General features: G+C 47.2%; 1 protein-coding gene across 1 annotated transcript; it reads left to right on the top strand.

Annotated features, from left to right (window-relative positions):
• The first annotated feature begins 296 nt into the window (after positions 1 to 296).
• On the top strand, positions 297 to 4234 carry SCGB1A1 (secretoglobin family 1A member 1). Its single transcript, XM_041723062.1, has 3 exons — positions 297 to 414; positions 3350 to 3537; positions 4095 to 4234. The coding sequence occupies exons 1-3, from the start codon at positions 360 to 362 to the stop codon at positions 4125 to 4127; spliced, it is 276 nt and encodes a 91-aa protein (XP_041578996.1). The 5' UTR covers positions 297 to 359; the 3' UTR covers positions 4128 to 4234.
• Positions 4235 to 21577: the final 17343 nt, after the last annotated feature.

The raw sequence follows: 21577 nt of genomic DNA, 5'->3' as shown, positions 1-21577 counted from the left end.
AGGGCTCAGGTTCAGTGAGTGTGGCACAGGTAGCCAGGCCTCCATACCCTCTGACCTAGGTCCTCTTGTGGCTTCCACTTGGCACTCCGGGTTTCCTGCTGTCCAAGTGCCTCATTTTTGTGAGGTCAGTTCCAATGAGGAAAGCCACAGGGTTGAGAAAAGAGAATATTTACCTTTCCCACCAAGCTGATACCCAAGTAAATAGTGTGGTCCCATCCATGGAGCCCAGGCCCCACCCCTTTCCCTCCCTCCAGGTACAGCCTGGAGCATTTAAGAAGGCACCCCAATGAGCATGTCTCACACAAGACCACCGGGTCCAGAGACAGGCCAGGGCCTCCTTCGCCAGCCTCCTGCCCACCATGAAGCTCGCTGTCATCCTTGCCCTGGTCACCCTGGCTCTCTACTGCAGTCCTGGTGAGTTCCCAGAGACCCCTCCCCCAGGCCAGGCTCAGGAACCCTTCCTGCACCCACCCTGGTTCTGCTTAGGACAGGGGGCAGCTGTTTAGCTGGAATGCTGACTTCCAGCCAAGAAGCCGGGTCTGCGAACAGGCCTATCTCGGGTACTTGGGGAGCACACTGAGCCGGGGAGGAAACCTGGAAGGGATCCCATCTTCCATAGCCAACAACTCAAAACAGACTAGAGGCTGGAATGGAGGAGATCCCATATGGAGATTCCCATAGGAATAATAATGAGCTCCTCAGAGCCCAGTCTTGGAGAGAGCCCAAGATGCCAAGAGACCTTGGTACAGTGCTGCCTTCACATTTGGGGTCTTCACACCACTCTGGCGGTCAAAGGGGCTAGAAGGAGCTACAGAGCCTCATGTCTCCAAAAGAAATCCAAGCTAAGGCAAGATCTTCCATTCTGGGCTTAGAGGAATATTCTAGAAAGGGATCTTCCCTTTGGGAAACTGCCAAACCAGAGTAGAGTTTTCTAAACATTTTTGTCCTCTGCCAAAAAGATTAGGAGTCTCTGAATAGTTGCAGCTGTCACTACGAGGGAAGGAATGAGGAGAGAGAGGGAGGGAGAGAGAAAGAAGGAGGAAGAGAGAAAGAGAGGGAGAGAGAGAGAGAAGGAGGAAAAGGGGGGTGGGGAGAGAGAGAGAGAGAGAGAGCAAGGGGGATCCCACCTCTCTCAACCTCCGTGATCTTTTGGGAATTGGTTTTTACTCTGTATCAGCCTCTTCTACTGCTTTTAATAAACAAACACAAACAAAAAGGTTTTGGGGGTTTTGTTTTTTGTTTTTTTAGCCAATTTCAATTAATTCCCTTTGAAAGTTTCATGACATCCATGGCGGTAGGTCTGATGACCCTGGGGGTTGGTGGCAGGAGAGTTGGAAAACCAAAACCAAGATGCACTGGGGACAACTATTGTACAGAGATATTTGTCTTTAAGGGGAAATAACATCATTTTGGACTGACATGTACAGTTGACCCCTGAACAGCATAGGGCTTCAGCATGCTGACTGCCCCCCACACATTCAAAAATCTGCCTATAACTTTTGACTTTTAACTACTCCTAGCCTGCTCTTGACCAGAAACCTTACCAATAATCGTTGATTAACACATATTTTGTATGTTATATGTATTATATACTGTGTTCTGACAATAATACCCAACTTTTTCTTAGTGTTTTTCATTTTTTTCTAGGCTATCCAGTTCATTCGTGAGTCTTTCCAAATTGTCGCAAATCTCAAAAAAGATTTCATTTTTCTTTTTTTAAATATTCTTTGGGGTATTTAATTTTTTTTTTAAGATTTATTTATTTATGATAGACATAAAGAGAGAAAGAGAGGCAGGGACACAGGAGGAGAAAGAAGCAGGCTCCATGCCGGGAGCCCAACGTGGGACTTGATCCAGGGACTCCAGGATTGCGCCCTGGGCCAAAGGCAGGCACTAAACTGCTGAGCCACCCAGGGATCCCCTCAAAAAAGATTTCCAACACACCTATTGAAAAAAATTCACATGTAAGGGGCCCCAGGCAGTTCAATCCCATGTTGTTCAAAGGCCAATTGTACATTAATTAGATCTCAGTGCTGTGCATAGAGCAGGCGGCTCAGCAAGGTGGGGCTGAAATATGTTAGGGGGTGGATCTGGGATGCATGTGTATACTTGTCTGTGCACACAGGTAATAATAACAATAATAATATCGCCCATTTATTCAGCACCGACCATGTGCCAATCACTAATCTGAACCCCTTTTCATTCTTAACAATAACCCTGTGAAATTGGGATACTATTCCCATTTTACAGATGAGAAAGTGGAGCCACATAAAGATAAATTACTTTGCCAGGTGACATAGTAAGTTGCAAAGCAGGACTCTAAGTTCTGGAGGGCATCTGACTTGGAGTGGCCACTTTGGGGTCCCTGGAGTCCAAGGCAGGGAAGCGGAAACTTTGCACACATGGCAAAGAATTCCAGAATGGAGACTGAGACTCAAGGCATAGGAACCAGTGACTGCCCCACATGTTCCTGGGGCAGGGGCCTAAAGGGGGAGCACAATCCAGGGAGCACTCCAGGCGGAGGGAACATTGTAGGGCCAGGCATGGACACGGAGGCTTGTGGGCAGGTGAGTAAGTGCACCACAGGGACCCAGAGCTCATGGAGGAAGCCTCTTCTGGGCCAGCTCAGGGGCTTGCACTTGGCCCATGCAAGTACTTCTTTCTGTGTGGCCCGACTGCCCCATGCATCCCTGTACCAGCCACCTCCCCACCCCCATGGCAAGTGGCTCAGACCATCACTAACCATTGGTAAGAGGCATGTTACTGGCAGAACAATAACCAGAAACCCTCGGTAGCCTCTTCCCAAACCCCACATTACGTAAAAGATCAGATCAGCAACTTCTTTCATCAGTGCTCTGCCTAGAACTCTAACAGAAAGAACAAATTGGGGGGGGGGCCCGGGTGGCTCAGCGGTTTAGCACCACCTTTGGCCCAGGGTGTGATCCTGGAGACCTGTGATCGAGTCCCACATCAGGCTCTCTGCAGTGAGCCTGCTTCTCTCTCTGCCTGGCTCTGCCTCTCTCTCTCTTTCTCTGTGTGTCTCTCTCATGAATGAATAAATAAAACCTTTAAAAAAAAGAAAAAAGGAAAGAAAGAACAAATGCACCCCGCCCCACCCCCACCCAGGAAGTGCAAGGAGGGTAAGCCACGAAAGGCTGGCTGCAACCCCAGGAAGTCTCCCCACAGTGCCAAGGAGCACCAGCACTACATTCAGCACCATCCCAGCAACTAGAAAGGCGCTACCTCCTGCTGACAGGCCCCCCTGCTTACATCTGGGGCAGGCCCAGCCAGGGCCCGGCCAGCTTGGAAAGGGGCCTGACACATGTACTCTCTCTTTTCCCTGCTTCAGCTTCTGCAGAGATCTGCCAGAACTTTCTAAATGTCATCAAAGCCCTCTTCCTGGACACGCCTTCCAGTTACCAGGCTGCACTTGAATTTTTCAACCCAGACGCAGACATGAAAGATGCAATGATCCAGCTGAAGAGTCTGGTGGACACCCTCCCCTCAACCACCACCGAGAACATCCTAAAGTTCACGGTACACAGCTCCCTTCATTCATGCTGCTTAGCAGTGGGTCCCCACTCCCTACCCTCCACCCCACCCCACCCTGGTCCCTGGGCTATACAGCCTTGCCGCATTTCTACTGACCCCTTTCTAATCCAGAGAGGAGAGTCCTGGTGCGCATATTCCTCCAGGAAGCAGATTCAGTCATCTTACTTTTTTTTTTTTAAGATGTTTTTATTTATTCATTTGTTCACGAAAAACACAGAGAATGGCAGAGACACAGGCAGAGGGAGAAGCAGGCTCCCTGCAGGGAGCCTGATGGGGGACTTGAACCCAGAACCCCAGGATCAGGACCTGAGCCAAAGGCAGATGCTCAACCACTGAGCCACCCAGGTGCCCCAATACTCTTACCCTTTTTAAGAGGCTTCCAAGAAATAATCAAAACTCTTAGAAGCTTAGCTCTTCCTAGAGCTACTGAACCTCTGAATTGACATTGAAGTTTCTGCATGTAGACATCTTGGCCTAACTTTGAGGTTTGCTCACCATTGTTTGTTTGTTTGTTTGTTTGTTTGTTTGTTTGTTTGTTTTAGGGGGCAGTCATAAAAAGCCCAGAGTGTGCTTAGGGTTTAGAAGCTGAAGATCTCCAACTGCTGAAGCTCCTGCTGCTCCCCAGATGCTTCTTCCACTCTGTCCCCAGCCTGGCTCCCCTCAATAAAGCATAAGCATCTCACACTTGTGCCCCCCACTCCACCTCTTTTTTGTTTGCCTGCTAGAGTGAGAAGATCCGCTACTGCTAGGGTAAGGATCACAGGTGCAAAGAAAAAGGCAGTAGCCATTAAAACATATCTCTGAGGGGCCCAGGTGACTCACTTCTGCACCCCCCCCCCCAACACCAGGCTAGCCACAAGAGGCGAGATGGTGTCCAGCACACACGCTCTTGCCTGGGCAGAGAGCCATCCAGGGCCCTGCTCAAACTTAACCCTACAGGAGAATAAAAAGGGGGTCCATATACAGTGGTGGCTGACCTCAGACAGAGTCCTCAACCTCCAGCCATTTACTGATGAAATTAACTAAGCTGTAAATATTTGAGTTAATTGTGCTATCCAGACACACCTACAAGCAGAGATGGCGCTTTGCAGAGAGTTGTGTAGCCCAAAGATAAATGGAAACGTCCATTTCAAGCATGTGGACAGAGTATCTGGGACCTCTTTGGGGCTGGATGGGCCTGCATCAGAGCGCCTCACATCACACCCAGCACACAACCACTCATGGGAGGAATCGGGTTCTTGTAACACACTCAGGCAACAAAACCTGGAGCGGGTATAGGGTTCAGTTCCTTGATTAGGGATCCAGGGTGTTTGGAAGTGCCTTGGAGGATGGCAGACCCTGACTTCTCAGCACCAGCAGAGAGTCATGTAAAGTCCTCAGAGAAGGTAGGGTTTTGTTCACTTCATATATGCTACATGAAATTATTTATCAAACTATTTAAGACTTTATTTATTTATTCATGAGAGATACAGAGAGAGAGGCAGAAACACAGGCAGAGGGAGAGGTAGGCTCCCTGTGGGGAGCCCAATGTGGGACTCGATCCCAGGACCCCAGGACCATAACCTGAGCCAAAGGCAGACACTCAACCACTGAGCCACTCAGGCGCCCTCCAACTATTTTTTAAATGGTGTGGAGAATAGGGGAAAAAAAACCTGCTTATGTATTTTCTAGATGCTTTATCTGTCATCATGGTTAAGACATTATATTTCCAGGTTTGTTTGGTTTGGTTTGGTTTTAAGTAGTCTCCACAATCTGTGTGGAGCCCAACAAGGGGCTTGAATTCACGACCCTGAGATCAAGACCTGGGCTCAGATCAAGAATCAGATGCTTATGGGATCCCTGGGTGGCGCAGCGGTTTGGCGCCTTGCCTTTGGCCCAGGGCACGATCCTGGAGACCGAGCCTGCTTCTCCTTCTGCCTATGTCTCTGCCTCTCTCTCTCTGTGTGACTATCATAAATAAATAAAAATTTAAAAAAAAAAGAAGTCATCATTATAAAAAAAAAAAAAAAGAATCAGATGCTTAACCAGCTGAGCGACCCAGGCCCCCCTGTATTTCCAGGTTTAAGTTGCAAAGCCTACAAGTCAGACTGTAAATTCACATCAGTCCTACTTTCAAGACATATCCACCCAGAAGAGGATCTAGGGGGTGGGGAGTGGTGTCACAATCACAGGGCTGGTCAGCACCGGGCTACTGCTGCCCACCACCCATGAGGTGATGCTCTTGCACAATGCCCTGCGCCCCCGCGCCCTTCCCTGAGTCCCTGTTCAGTCAACTTTCCTGCAGAAATGGAATTGATCACCCCTTTCTTCCGTGGCAAAGGAGTCTTCGGGCATGGAACTAATCCCTAGGTATTCACTGGCACTTTGGATGTGTTCATAGTGGTGCTGGGCACTCTGAGGAAGCCAGGAGCAGATTTCATAAGCCAACAAGTATGCATAAAGCACTCGCTCCAGGCCAGAACTTCATGACAGCCCAAGTATGGCAATGTGAATAAAGCAGGGGCTTCAGCTCTCAGGGAGCTGGCAGTCAAATGGAGAAGATCACCAGCTCTGGCAACATGCACAGGTAAATAAGTAAACAGGTAATTGAAACAGTGATAAAAACCACAGAAGGGACGTTTGGGTGGCTCAGCCGTTGAGCATCTGCCTTTGATTCAGGGCGTGGTCCCAGGGCCCTGGGATGGAGTCCTGCATCGGGCTCCCTGCATGGAGCCTGCTTCTCCCTCTGCCTGTGTCTCTGCCTCTCTCTGTGTGTTTCTCATGAATAAACAAATAAAATGTTAAAAAAAAAAAAAAAAGGAGAAGAAATCCACAGAGTGATGTGAGCTGGGGTAGCTTAGACAGGCCAACTGTACCTCTTCTTAGGATTTGAACAGAGACTTGAAGTGATACAGGAGCCGGCGACTGGAGGAGGAGGAGAGGGCATCCCAGGCAAAGGGTAAAGCAAGAAGGGCCATCAGGTAGATGCACGGAGGACCAAGTGTGAAGGATGCCTGGGACATCCCACTTCCTTCTTCAAACCTCGCTGAACCTAGCCCTGGGACCCCAGGAGAAAATTTAGAACCTTTCTAAAGAACTTTTCCTCTGGGTTTTGTTACCTGTCGCCAAAAGTCCCCAGATCTTCTGCCCAGATCATCTACCCCACCTCACAAACTCCACTTGTCCAGCAGAGCTCATACTCCACCCCTCTCACCCTAGGCAGTTTCTAATCTTGGTAAATTCTACATCTATCCTCCCAGCTCCTCCAGCCAGATGGACAGGCATCCCTGACCCCTCCCTGGGCAGTGCCCGTGCATCCAGACAAGCAAGTCTACCTCTAGAGCATCTGGGAACTCCCTCCATGTCCACGGGGTCATTCAGGGCCACACCATCCATTTCTCACGTCACAACCCAAGGGCCTCCCAGATACTCTGCACCCCTGCAGTCCAATCTCCTCCCAAATGCCAAAGTTATTTTAATCATGTGAAAACCCCCCTTGACTGCCACCCTTCCTCCACCAAGTAAAATCCTTCAAAACTTTACTAGTGCTCTTATACAAGGCAAAATGCAGAACCTGCCCATCACTGGCTCTCACCTCTGCCTTCCTTCTCATTGCTTATCATTCCCTCTGCTCCACCCACCACCCACTCCTCTCCCTGCCTCCCTTCCCACTTTCAAGTGGTTTGTTTGTTTGTTTTTTTTTCAGAGCCAAGCCCCTGGGGTTTGGCTCAGGTCGTGATCCTGGGGTCTTGGGATCCAGTCCCGCATCAGGCTCCCCACAGGGAACTTGCTTCTCCCTCTGCCTGTGTCTCTGCCTCTCTGTGTGTGTCTCTCATGAAGAAATAAATAAAATCTTAAAAAAAAAAAAAAAAAAAAAAAGGAGCCAAGCCCCTTCCTACCTTAGGGCCTTTGCAGTGGCCACACAGTATCAACTGCTCAAAAGTACTGATGATTGGTTTAGAAAATCGTCTAGAACAAAATGTGGGAAAAATGGAACTTGTCATAGAGATGTATCCCAAGTAGGTATAAGAGCCCCCAAAACGCCCCCTGTTCCGGGGCAATCGGCCCGACCCGGGCCTCACCACCCGCTGACACTGAATGAAAGTGGAGGACGTTCAGAGGGGAGGCGGGCCCTGAAAGGGCATCCGCAGAGCGCGGGGATGGAGGTTGGGGGTGGGCAGGGAAAAAGCTCTGCAGGGAATGTTCCAGCCAGCCCGGCAGGCCGGCGGGACGCGCCCTCTCCGCCCTCGGCGTCCGGGGCTGCCGCGGCCACTAGGGGGCGATGTCGGCCAAGGCGTCGGGGAGCAGCCCTCGGGCCCTCAGGGCCCCCGCCCCGCACGCCGTGGCCCGGAGCTCTCCGCGGGACGGATGATGAAATACAACTTCTGCCTGGGGTTCTTTCATGGTCTATGTGATTGCTTTACTTTTCGAGATTTTTTTAAAATCAGAATTCTGAGAAAACCCAGGGACAGCCACACAAATGCCGGGCCAGGGCTGCCAGTGATGTGTCAGCTCTTTGGGAATTAGAAACTATTCCATCCCCAGAGGGTTGATTCCAAGGCAGAGCTCGGCAGTCCACGGCCTGTGGCCCTGTGGGGTGGGGGCGCTGGTAGAGCTGACCTTCGACCTCATCCCGTTCCATTTTCCAAGTCTGGAAGCAGAAAGCTGCAATCTAATAATTATCTTTATAGATTGCTTACTGGCGGGGGGGGGGGGGGGCATTCTTGCAATTTCATATTTAGTCTTCCCACAACCCAGATTCCAGAGCCCAGGCCTCAGCCCCTGCTCTACAGGGAATGAGATTCCAGATGCAGGAATCCACTGAGCCAATAAATGAGATGGATGAGCAATGTCTGACCCCCACACACACCCAAAACACACACGTGCACGCACACGTCCTAAGGCCAGGACACCACACTCCACCCTTCATCATCCACCACAAAGGAGGGACTTTGTGGTGGTAAAAATACCAGAGCAGGCCATCAAGATTGGCAATTTTGAAAGAGATTCTTGGTAAAAGGTGGGACCATGGTTTGGGGCCTCCCACTCTCCCACCTCCTACACTTCCTGACTGCCAGGCCCCGAGTTCTCCTGCATCCAGGTCATCATTAACTCACATACCTTTGCCTCCTGTCAGCCATCCACCAATGTGAGTATTGTTCAAACGGATAAGGATCCAGGGCCATAAAAGATTCAGAATTTTAATTACCTATTCACAGCCAAGGAAGTATTTACCTAGGGCAAATACAACACAGGTATCTTGAGATGAAAGGAAATACAATTATATTGCAGCGAATGTCCGCCTCAAGGGGGCTAGAGACGTAGGTGATCCACAGGAGCATGAGCTGTCAGGGGCTTTTCTGTTGTTTTTTATTTTTTGTTTTTTAGGGTTTGTGTGTGTGTGTGTGTGTGTGTGTGTGTGTGTGTGTGTTTGAGCTGTCAGTTTTAAAAGAGCAGAACACAAGATGAACTGATCCCAACCACAGAAAGAGCACAAGTCCGTGTGATGCATGTTGCCAGAAAGCAGAAGGAAATTAGAGAAGTGAAGGAAAGGAATGCTCTTTGGGTCCTCTTCTGTCTGCATGGTGCCTACCCATAAGTGAGAGCGCAGGTCCGCAAACTCTAGCCAACAGCCAACATTTAAGCTGTGGCCTGTTTTTGAATGGACCTCGAGCTAAGAAGAGTTTCTACATCTGAAGAAGGAAGAGGACAGAAGGAGAAAAAGTTTGTCTACCCCTGTATCATAGAATATATAATTATATAATCAGCCTTTTTCACTGTGAATATATGCCAAACTAAAACACAAGGAGGCCAGTGTATGAATATAAGCCTCCTGCATTTGAGAAGCATTACATGCAAACTATGTAAAGAAAAAACTTTAAATGCAGCCCAAGAAAGAAAAAAATTATATATGTGCATATATCAAGAGGGAAGGGCATGTGGGTGGCTCAGTGGTTGAGGGTCAGCCTTTGGCTCAGGGCATGATCCCGGAGTCCTGGGATCCAGTCCCACATTGGGCTCCCCACAGGGCACCTGCTTCTCCCTCTGCCTGTGTCTTTTCCCCTCTCTGTATCTCTCATGAATAAATAAATAAAATCTTTAAAAATATATAAAATTAAAAAAACAAGGGGGGACCAAGAAATTGTGTTTTTAGCACTGTATTAGTTTTGGCATTCATACCTCTGAGGAGGAGCCCAGGGGAAAGACCACATTCCTCGATTACATAGTCAACTAATGTGTGAATCTGGGTGAGAACGGTCTTTGAAAACAGTCTGTTACCCCCACAACCTGCCAACAAAGGAACGTGTACTCTTGAAGGAAAAGAGGAATGGTAACAGACAGGGCTGTCACATTGCAAAATCCCGGGGCTTGCCCTTCCTGTAAGTCAATGTGTACTCTGAATTGATTGATTGCTAGGAAAGCTTCAGTTTTACACCCTTAACACATAAGACAGTTGAGGTTAGCCTGGCAGAAAAAATCTATAAATGTGTCACAAGGCAGGAAGAGGAAGCAAAACCAGCCCTCATCAACTTTATCAAGATGATGTGGATAAAATTATGTCTAGTTTATGGCTGATGCAAGGCATGCCGTTTGTGAAGGCCAAGGGACGGTGGGTAGTCATTCTCCGCAGGGTGATTGCCACTGAAAATGGCTTCGGGTAGAAGATAAGGCATACCTGGATTGATGCTGGCGGGGCCACACAAACAATGCATTCTGAAACGTGTAATTAGAGCACGCCCCTCCCAAGCACTTACAGAATACACCAACAGGCACATGGGACTATGTGATGATGACTCATCTGTAGTAAACCACCCCACATCTTTCCATGAGCAAACTAAAATTATAAAACTATAGTACATGCAAAAAAAAAATCTGAAAATAGATTAAACATGCATAGTTGCCAATGTCAGGGTTTGGAATTCAGATTTGTTCTCCACCAAGAGAATAGATTCCTAGCCTATCGAAAAAGTCTAGTTAATCCACAAAATAGCTGAAGTTGTGTGTCTGTGTCACCCGACCATCCTGTGTAACTGTAAGCCACATAACTATAGAGGGCCCTTTAGAATCCCCTCCTGGGGCTCTGGTAGCCCAAGGGGTACTCCCTCAGCCCCGGGTCAGAGTAGAGGCTTGGGCCAGAGTGAAGGCTCGGGTCAGGGCTGCCTTGCAGGACAAATGAGATGAGGAGCAGGCTTTGGGGTACAGGGCAGGAGAAGGGCCTCTGCCCCCGAACCTATGTGTCCAATCAGTCTCTGAGTCTATGTCCTCAGTTTACCTTGACCCTGTCCCCTTCCTGGTACCCTTGCTGCCAATAGCAGACGTTCACCATCTGTAGCCTGGGTTATTGCAAATAGCCTCTAAATTCATTTCCTATGGCTGCTATAACAAATTACCAGAAACTTGGTGGCTTTAAAAATTTATTATTATATGGGTCTAGGGATCAGAAGTCCAAAATGGTTTCACTGTGCTAAAAATCAAGATGTCAGCAGGCTATGTTCCTTCTGAAGACTCTGGAGAAGAATCTGGTTCGTTGCTTTCCCATTTCTAGAGGCCACCTTCGTTCCTAGTCCTGTGGTCCTTCCCCTACCTTCATACTCAACACTGCAGCTTCTTCCATTCTCTGCCTCCCTCTAACACAGAGGAGGTTCCTTGGAATCATTATTCAGCCCCCAAATAATCTCTAAGACTTCAGTCTTGCTCTCTTCCACACTACTCTTCCCACAACTGCCAGAAACCAAACCAAAATGCCACACTTGTGTTTAAAATCCTTCTGTGCTACCAGTCTCCTATGGGATAAAGTCCAGGCTCCTCATCCAGCCCTGGAGGCCCTCCTTGGAAATGGGCCCTGGTCTCAAATCCTGGGGGTGCATCAATGGACAAGTCTTGGAAATAAGATTGCCCTCCAAATTAGGCTGGCAGATTCACAGACAATGGACAGAGTGAGCCATCTCTGGGGATGAACCAAGAGATTGTCCCTGACTAGGGGAAAAGATTTCTGTCACATCCTGTGATCCACCAAGGTGCTGAGGGAGTCATGTGAATGGGGTGTCATCTAGGAAGTGTAAATCTAATCCAGTGTACTGTGCCCCGCTGGGTGAATAGAAAGGGCTGCTGTGCCAAAGAGGAGGGATGGGCAACAACACCAGAGAGACAGGGGTGTCCCGAGCAGGGACAAGGAGCAATGGACCAACCACTGCAGCTTCCGTTGGCAGGAACTTTGACTGGGTGTCCCTTCAACCAGGGCCTTCATACTAAGTTGTGCTCGCCACCCAATCTTAATGACTTGTCCACAGGGGGAGAATATACTTGTCCAGTCTACTAGACATTTCTCACAGCAAATTAATAAATGTGCTGCTGGGGGCACCTGGGTGGCTTAGTGGGTTAAGCATCCAACTCTTGGTTTCGGCTCAGGTTTTGATCTCAGGGTCATGGGATGGAGACCCTGTTGGGCTCCACACTCAGTGCAGAATCTGTCGGGGATTCTTTCCCCTCCCTCCCCCTCCGTGCCTCCCCCTTCTCACTTGTGTTCTCTCTCTCTCTCCTCTCAGTCTCTCTCTAATAAATAAATAAATAAAATCTTTTTTTTTTTAATGTGCCTCTGGTTGTAGCCATGGATCTGGAGGCTCAGTGTGCAGCCTCCTCTGAGAGATGGAGCCATTCTCATTCTGTCCCCTCACACAGGTTCTCAGGCCACAAAGTCACAAGGAAGACCCAGGTCCCTCTTCTCATCTGTTCCCAAGACAGCCCCAAGTGTGCAGTCTGTGAAAGACAAATGGAAGGAAGGAAGAGCAAATGGGGAATCGGATGCCACCAGCCCAGAACAGAGGATCTTCCTGGTGACTAGACATCCTTCCTCAGGTGACACTTACCTGCATTACTGTGAGGGACACACATTTATATCCGAAAGAGGCAACATATCCATGCTGTCATGACTCCGCACCTTAGCTCACTGGAGCACATTTGCTTGTATCTGCTTTCCTCTCTTGAACATGAGCCCCATGAAGATGTGATCCAGATTTGTGTTATCTTGCCAGTCATTGAAGAAAAATTAGAAAATTCAGGTAAGCAAAGGGGAGGGCCTCAAATATGAATCTGCATCATGGGATCCAGTTCAACAGAGTCCTACTTTTGAGCCTTTGGGGAAAAGTTGAGACCAATGTGGAAACCAAGACAGTGGATTGAGCATGTTACAGGCGTAAAGAGTCTTTTTATCCCCATCTCTCTTCTTCCAGGTGGGACCTCATCAGTCACCAAGAGGTCCCAGAGAGATAACTCTGACTCCCAAAGATCTGTCATCATTCTCTGGCCAACCCATTGGAGGAATGCATGTGTTCATGGGCAGGAAGTTCTAACCAAAGTCAATGCATTCCAGAAAGTTTGAAATTCATTGTATCCACTTGAATCCACTTGCTTCCCATAAAGGTAAGATCAGCTTATAAAACCGGACTCTCTCTAAACCACAAATCTATCTGAACTATATTCATTTCATACTTGATGAATTTCGTGACCTAATTACTTTGCAATTATACCAATGTTCATAAATGTTAACTATTAACCAGATAACCAAAAAATCACCTTTTGATGTCTCACATGATAGAACAAGAATTTCTGCATGCACCCTGGCAACCGGAGGTAGAAGGAGGCAGAAGTCATGCACTGGCTCTGAAAATTGGCAAAAAGTGACCGGAAGCCAACTCTCTGTGATTTTTTCTTTAACATTTTAATTATTTTTTTAGAGGTGGAAGAGGGGCAGAAGGAGAGGGAGAGAGAGACTCTTAAACAGGTTCCACACCCAGCTCAGAGCTGCTGACATGGGGTTCAGCCTCACAACCCTGAGATCTTGACCTGAACAGAAATCAAGAGTTAGACACTGCACCGACTGAGCCACAAAGGTGCTCCACTCTCCTGCTGATTTTTAACGCCAGGGAAAGGAGGAGTGAAGACCACCAACACTGACCTCATATAGATGCTTGGTAGATGTTTATTGAATAAATGAGTAAAAGACAATCATCAGAGCCCCATAGTTGCCATAGCCCACCCTGGTTACAAATGTAAGCCCACACCCCATCCCCTTAGAGACACAAAGAAACACACCAAGTAGAATTTCTGCAGCAGCTCTGCATCCAGAACTGGCTGGGGCTCTAAAAGCCACCTCATGGAAGGTATTCCTTTAACTGCAGGTGTTTATTTCCTTTGGCATAGCAGCATGTAATTTCCCATTTTTAGAACAATGCTCCAAAGAACAGTCACAAAAACAACTTTCAGAGGGGGCAGTTTTCTTCCTGGCCACTGCGACAGCCCTGTAAAACAACAATAACAAAGGGATTTTTATTCAAAACAGTGTTTGCATCTCTCCATAAAATCAGGAGGCCATTTGTTAGCTTTGCACAGACTGAGCAAAGATCCCTTGGTAGAGCATCTAAACAAACTGTTGTCTTTGGGAAGGGTAGATTTGAAAACTAAAACTACTCTGCCATTGGATCTGTTCTGGTCTTGATATACCTCCCTCCATCTGGTTCCTATGCAATGAGGGTGGAAAGGAAGTTTGTTTTGTTGTTGTTGGAGGTTTTTTTAAAGATTGTATTTATTTATTCATGAGAGACACAGGCAGAGGGAGAAGCAGGCTCCATGTAGGGAACCCGACGTGGGACTCGATCCCAGGACTCCAGGATCATGCCCCAGGCCAAACGCAGGTGCTAAACCACTGAGTCACCCAGGGATCCCCAAGGGCAGATATGCTTAACCTACTGAGCCACCTAGGCACCCCTAGGTTTTCTTTAAAAAATAGAGTTGGGAGGATCCCAGCTAATACCTCCCCTAAACAGAGTCTGCTTCTCTCTTTGCCTCTCCCCTCCACTTGTGCTCTCTCTCTCAAATGAATCAATAAAAAATATTTTTTTTAAATGGTATCAGGTTCACCTGGATGGCTCAGTCGGTTGAGTGTCCGACTTTTGGTTTCAGCTTAGGTCAGGTCGTGATCTCAGGGCGGTGAGCTCAAATCAAGCCCTGTGTCAGACTGCGCTCAGCATGGAGTCGCTTGAGATTCTCTCTCCCCCTCTGCCCCTCCTCTTCCCCCCCTCCTAAAATAAAAATAAATAAATCTTTTTTAAAATCGTATCTAAGACCTTGATGCTTGGAGGGGAGGCTTTGATGCTGCACCTACATCACCCTAAGATCCCAAGCCAAGTAGCAAGAACATGGATTGCAGTGTTCAGGTTCTGGTTCCTATGTTTTGCAGTGGTGAGGCTCAGGTAAGCTATTTACCTTGAGAAGTCTCAGTTACCTCTTCTTCTGTAAAAAGAAAATAATACTTAGCCAACAATGTGGTTTGGATGGATTCAATAAAATAATTTATATAAAGCACCCAGCTTTATATAAATTGTTGAGTGTTGAGTGTTCGATAAATTACTAACGTTACTACTTCCCTTGGACACAAGAATCTGCATTTCTTTTCATTTTTTTTAAATCAAAGTCTTACACATATGCAATCAAATACATAAGAAGTGAGCTTGTGATGAGCACAGGGGTACTATGATATGGAGGCGTTGAATTACACTATTGTATTCTTGAAACTAATATAACACTGTATGCTAACCAACTGCAATTAAAATGGAATAAAAAATAAAATAAAATAATTGGGATGCTTGAGTGGCTCAGTCAGCTGAGTGACTCTTGATTTCGGCTCAGGTCATGATCTCAGGATCCTGGAATCAAGCCCCACATGTCTGGCTCCATGCTCAGCAGGGAATCTGCTTAAGGATTTTTCTCCCTCTCCCTCTGTGCCTCCCCACCCCCATCTCTCCACCCTGCTCACTCTCTCTCTCAAATTAGTAAATAAATCTTTAAAAATAAAATGCATAAATGGACAGCTTGATAATTATTTACATATATACGCACCTATATAAGCCCCACCCCAATCCAGACATCAAATATTTCTAACACCCCAAAATGTTCTCTCACGCACCTTGTCAGACCATACCTCCACTAGCTGTAACTATGATTTGACTCTTCATATTTTAGCTTTACCTATTCTTGAACTTCATAATAATGAAATCCACATGTAATACTCACTGTTGTGTAGTACTCTACTATATGAATATACTCCGTTTGTTTATTGCTTCAACCTCCAGTTGATGGGAATTTCAAGTTTGGAGACAATGCCTTTGGACACTCTTCTACATATCTCTGTATTGTCATATCTCTTAGATACATACACCCAGGAGGGGAATGACTGAGTCAAGGAGTAGGCATATCTTGAGCTTGAACAGAAAATAGCAAACAATTGTCCTACAGGACTGTACATTTCTACACTCCCCAGCAATGTATGATAGTTCCAGTGACTTCCTATCTTCAGTGACACCTGGTATTGTCACTCTTTTCATTTTAGCCATTCTGGTGGGTGTGTAGTGGCATCTCCTTGTGTTTTTAATGTGCATTTTCCCAAGGAGTAATGATGTTGAGCATCTTTTCATAGTGTATTTGGCAATCTAGATATGTTATCTTGTGTCTATTAAATCTTTTGCCCAAAATTTATTGGGTCATTGTCTTCTTATTGATTAATTTTAAGGGACTTTTTTTTTAAGGATTTTATTTATTTATTTATTTATTTATTTATTTATTTATTTGATAGAGAAACAAAGGGCAGGCAGAGGGAGGGACAGAGGCAGAAGGAGGAGGAGAAGCAGGCTCCCCACTGAGTGGAGAGCCTGACACAGGGCTCCAACCCAGGACCCCAGGATCATGACCTGAGCCGAAGACAGACATTTAATTGACTGAGCCACCCAGGCACCCTTCTTATTGATTTATAGTGGTTCCTCATACATCCTGAAAATGAATGCTTGGTCAAATGTATGCATTACAGATTTCTTCTGAGTCTGAAGCTTGCCTTTTCACATTTTTAATGGTGCTTTTTGATAAGGAGAGGCTATAATTTTGATAAAGCTCAACTTATCAATATTCAATATATATATTTATCAAAAGCTCAACTTATCAATATTCAATATATATATTTATCAATATAAAGCTCAATATTTCTTCTACAGTCAGTGCTTTTGGTTTCTGTTTTAGAAAACTTTGCCCACCCGCAAAGTCTCCGGGACATCCTCTCTATGTTAATTTCCTTTCATCTTGCTTTACTGGTATCCTCCTCTAGAGTTGGAGGTAACTGATGACCTGCTATTTCAATAAAGAGCAAGAGTCGCACAGAAGAACTCACGGTGCCTGGTTTATATGCTGTTGCTTACATGAGAATGACTACCTGTCTTTTGGACCATCCAGTCTGTTATCCTAAGGCCACTTTAGAGCATCAACAGGCACCATTGTTGCCTGGCTGCATTGCTGTAATCCCAGAAACCCTAACTTGGGGCTAGGGCAGGGTGAGGGAGCGATCTTTCAAAATGAGCCAGAAAGAAGAGGGGATACCAGTTCCTCCCAATACTGTTTACACACTCAGGCCAGCCACTTACTCCTACAACCCTAACTGTGATCACTTTGCAGACACTTCTTCCTATCCTAACAACTCTCACTGTCCCTTCTTTATAAAACTTTTCCCCACACATGTTCTTTTCTCCTTGGATTTGCCCTGTTCTCATCATTCACCTACCCGCTTGTCATCTCTAGGGCACTTACAATGCCCTTCCTTTTACTTCCCTTCACCTGCCCTCCCCTCACACAAGGTTTCCCAACCTCAGTGCCACAGATGGACGTTTGGGGCTGGAAACCCCTGTGCTGTGGGGCCCATCCTGTACATTGTAGGTTGCGAGGCTCTTCTGGTTCCTCCCATTTCCTTTCCACCTTCCTTCTGTCAATCAAGAGGCTAGAGGGAACAGTGAGAGGGTGGGAGGCAAATCATAGTTTTTTCAAGCCCAATGGAGCTTTAGATACGATCTAGTGCAACCCCCTCATTTTATAGATAAGGAAACGGATCCCGGGAGGGGGAGGATGCGCCAGAGCCAAATACGTGGGGGAACAAAGCCAGGCCAAACAGGAAGTCAAAATTCCAGGGATTGAGGCAGAATTTCCAGTCCCACCAGGGAACCTGGGACTGCTTCCCACAACAACTTTCTCCCTCCAAGCCAGAAGTCCTACTCCAGAAACAACCAGGGTTACTCAGAGCAGCAGACATAAGCACGGGTCCTGAGAGTCCAGTGGACACAGATGACCACTCATTCCAGTAGGGGTGTTTTGAGATGACTCACACTATGACCACATCTTAGTTTTAATTCTCTCATCATGAGGAAAATGATGGGTATACCACCTGACCGCACCTGTCTCAACAGAGGAGTTGGAGAGCAACAAACGTGGGTGGAGAGAGGGAAGGAGCCTGGAGATGGGATCTGTCCTCGCCCTGTTGCCAACCAGGCAGGTGATGGGACCCCCAGGGCAGCCCTCAGCTGGAACCTCCCAAGTTATGGTGGCTGTTAACCCTTACTGAACACTTACTACACACTAGACACTATTCTAAACACCTTATAAATATATGACTTGAGTCCATTTTCATTCAGCCTCTGAAGGAGACACTGTCATTCTCCCACACTGAAGTTGCTGACATGGAGCTGGGGGGCTCGGGTCGAGCAGGAGGGGTGCCCTCCTGAAACGTTTTCGATGGGGTCACCAGTCGGTGCTAATCACAATACCCATTATTCCCCGCCAACATCAAGCTCCCCAACGTCACCATCATGGAGAGCACCTGTGTGTAAATGGCCCCACACCAAAAATGTACACAAAGACCAAAATTTTATCAGTTCCATGATGAATCTTTTCATTTTAATAGTTATGAACTTGTTCAACAATTATTAGAAAAATGCCAGATTTCATTTACGGTCATGACAAAGATTTCTTTTTAATTAAACATAAGGTCTTAAAAATAAATCTTATTTCAAGGTGACCATTAAACAGTGTCCGGAGGACATGTGGTTGTGCAGTGGGGGTGATGGTGGTGCTGGATGGACTTAAGTGTGGGCACCCAGCTTACAGGCGGCTGCCCCACTGTGGCCCTCTCGCATCAGATCCCCAACAGCCGCTCCCACAACCTCTCCCTCAGTAAAATCCCGTGGATTTGAAAGACCTTAGCCCTTCAGCCTTCTCCTGTCCCGGTCCATAGGAGGGTCACTCACTTCTGGATTCTCTCCACTTTCTGGTAGTAAAAGAGAAACCCAGCAAAGCTGATAAATGTACTGAGATCCACAAACAAGAGGCCAAGTATGAAGACAGAAAGGGATGAGGAAACCACACCCTTTCCTTGGTCCTAGTCCTAGGCCTTCTGCCCCCATCAGACTCAAGGCACTGGCAGGGGAAATACCCGGTCCAGGGCCTTCTGCTGTGGGTCCCTCCCAGGCACAGGTCTGTGCGCTGACCCTGGCCAGGGCGATGCTGTCAAGGACCCAACACCACCCCCTCCTGCTAGGGGTACAGTGGCATGGGGATGGGAGTACATGGTGCAGACTGTGGCTCCAGAATCTAGGTCCTATGGGAGTTCCATGGTCCCTTCTGCCCACCCAGCCACAGAACTTTCCTGTACCAGTACATGTACCTGGTGAAGGACTGTCCTTCCTTGGCAAATAGAGACAGTTTATAAATAACACTCATAAATGAGATGGGGGGACTTGCTCAAAGCCCCAAAGATATAAAGCAAACAAAGGCTGGGATTCAAACCAGCCACCAAATACCACCGTCCCCAGCACTCTCAGAGGACAAGAGTCAAACACCATCTGCCCTTGGAGTGCCGGCCATAGTATTGTCTTGGGCAGCACCTCCCCCACAGTTGGGCGGTTGCCCGGCCAAGGAAGCCCGAGCCTTGTTCAAGGCATTGTTCTCCCTCAGAAGAGGATCTCAAAAGCAGAAGGAAATTAGAAACAACCACACAATGAATACCAGATTCTCCTTTCTCCCTGCTCTGGCTGCCAGAAGATTAAGCAGAGCCAGCTGACAGTGCATCCCACCCAGCAGCTGCTGGCCCTCCAGGACACCATCCTGCAGGGACAGGCTGGTCTTGGAGGCTTCTCGGGTTCTCTATTGATATCCACAAGGTCCAGGTTCTTTTTCTAGATAGATGCTGTCTCCTTGAGAGCAGAGATGCATCTGGGGCTTCCTTCCCACAGAGTATAACAGACAAGTTACTGGCACCCCGTGTTTGTGGATTGAGTAACTGATTCCATCCAGACACTTTCCTAGACATTTCATGGGTATGAACCCATGGAATCCCCATAGCCATCCCATGAGGGAGAAACAATCATTAGTCGCATTTTGGAGATGACGAGGTGCAATCCAGGCGACCCAGTGATGGGCAAGACTGGTCTCTCTGTGGTAGCTTTGATGGGACAAAATGATATTGCTCCTCACTTCTTACCAACTTTGGCATCTCCCAGCTAAGCCATGAGACATGCATGGTGCCCTCCTGAGGTCAACATCCAACCCCACGTGCCAGATAAAGAGGATGACCTAAGAGAAGATGTATCTCCTTCAGAATTCACACCATGAGAGATAGCATGCGATGTGGGTAGACATTAATGAGCTCTTGAGGAGGAGACACACAGAGTCAATGTCAATCTTACCAACTTAGCATCCGAACATTCCTGCTAAGGATTTTTTCTTTTCCTTTTCTTTTCTTTTCCTTTTTTTTTTTTTTTTTTAGATTTTATTTATTTATGAGAGACACAGAGAGAGAGAGAGAGAGAGAGAGAGAGGCAGAGACACAGGCAGAGGGAGGAGCAGGCTCCATGCAGGGAAGCCCAATGTGGGACTTGATCCTGAGACTTTGAAATCATGCCCTGAGCCAAAGGCAGATGCTCAACCACTGAGCCACCCAGGCGTCCCACTAAGGATTTTTTCTTAAAAATACACTCTAAACAGAAAAAATTCTGTTGGGGCTATTATTCATTTTAACATAATGTTGTGTTGTATGCCTCCTACGTAAGTAGGCACCAGCTTTAAATGTTGTGGAATATTGAGCTCATATATCTAGTCAAACTTCTGTTTGCTTTTTGCTGCATCCATAGCTACGCTCTGAATAAATAGAGGAGAAAGGTTTGGCTCCCAATCCTACTAGCTGGGCCCTATGCCATCATTCCCCAAAACAAAGGGGAAATGATGCCAGAAGTGAGGGACCAGGGTTAATGGTAAAAAAAAAAAAAAAAACACCGTACTGTTTCAAGGGGGTCTGAGCAGGGTCAAAACTCCCCAGAGAGGGATGTGGAGGGGACAGGAAGACATTCCCCTAATTCCTTATAAAGAGCATGCACATTTTAAATTTGTGGGCAGAGGGAGGGAGGAGACTTGCTGTCACAACCCAACCAACTGCTGATGAAGTTACAGGCTTGGAGGATATGATACCAATGAACCCCAGCTTGTAAGTGGTACGCCTGGACCTGGGACCCGAGTCCTCTCTGCCCAATTCAGAGTGCTTTCCCTCCACCATCTTGCCCATCAGCTACAGGATCTGGAAGCTCTGTGCTGTCCATTAAGTGTCCTGCACCCTTTGGATGGCATGATGTAATAACCACACCCCCGACCTTGTGCTGGGCAGCTCTGTCCGTTAGAACAACTGAACAAGAAACCCAAGAATCAGGCTTTGTCCTTGGACTTTCGAGTGTAGGACCACACAAATGGATCTGGGGTGTTTGTTGTTGTTGTTGTTTTTAGTCTGTTACATTGGAATTTTAAAACAAAGGTGATGGAAAGGTCAAGGTCACCAGTTTACTCTAAATGAACCCATTGTCACACAAAGGAAAGTGAGGGGAATCTTCATCCCTGGGCATCTTCATCATCCTGTGACCCTTCCCCCATCTCAGAAGACATCTGAGTCTCCAGAGAAGCCTCCCCACTCTGTCCAGTAACACACCACCTCTTGTGCACTTGAACCCATCTCCATGCCTCTTTCAAGGCAAGGGAATCAACTACCCCATCTTGCTTCCCCCTCTTTCCTGCTGGCTTTTTTGGCTCATCCACAAAACACCTTCAAGTCTGCCCCAAACTGGAAAGACCTCTTTGTGTCTGCCTCATGTGGCCAGAAATTGTCCCATCTCTCCTCTTACCTTTAATACCAAACTTC

The sequence above is a fragment of the Vulpes lagopus genome, chromosome 11 (genome assembly GCF_018345385.1).
Source record: "Vulpes lagopus strain Blue_001 chromosome 11, ASM1834538v1, whole genome shotgun sequence".
Taxonomy (NCBI): domain Eukaryota; kingdom Metazoa; phylum Chordata; class Mammalia; order Carnivora; family Canidae; genus Vulpes; species Vulpes lagopus.
This window is presented reverse-complemented; position numbering and strand designations above follow the sequence as displayed.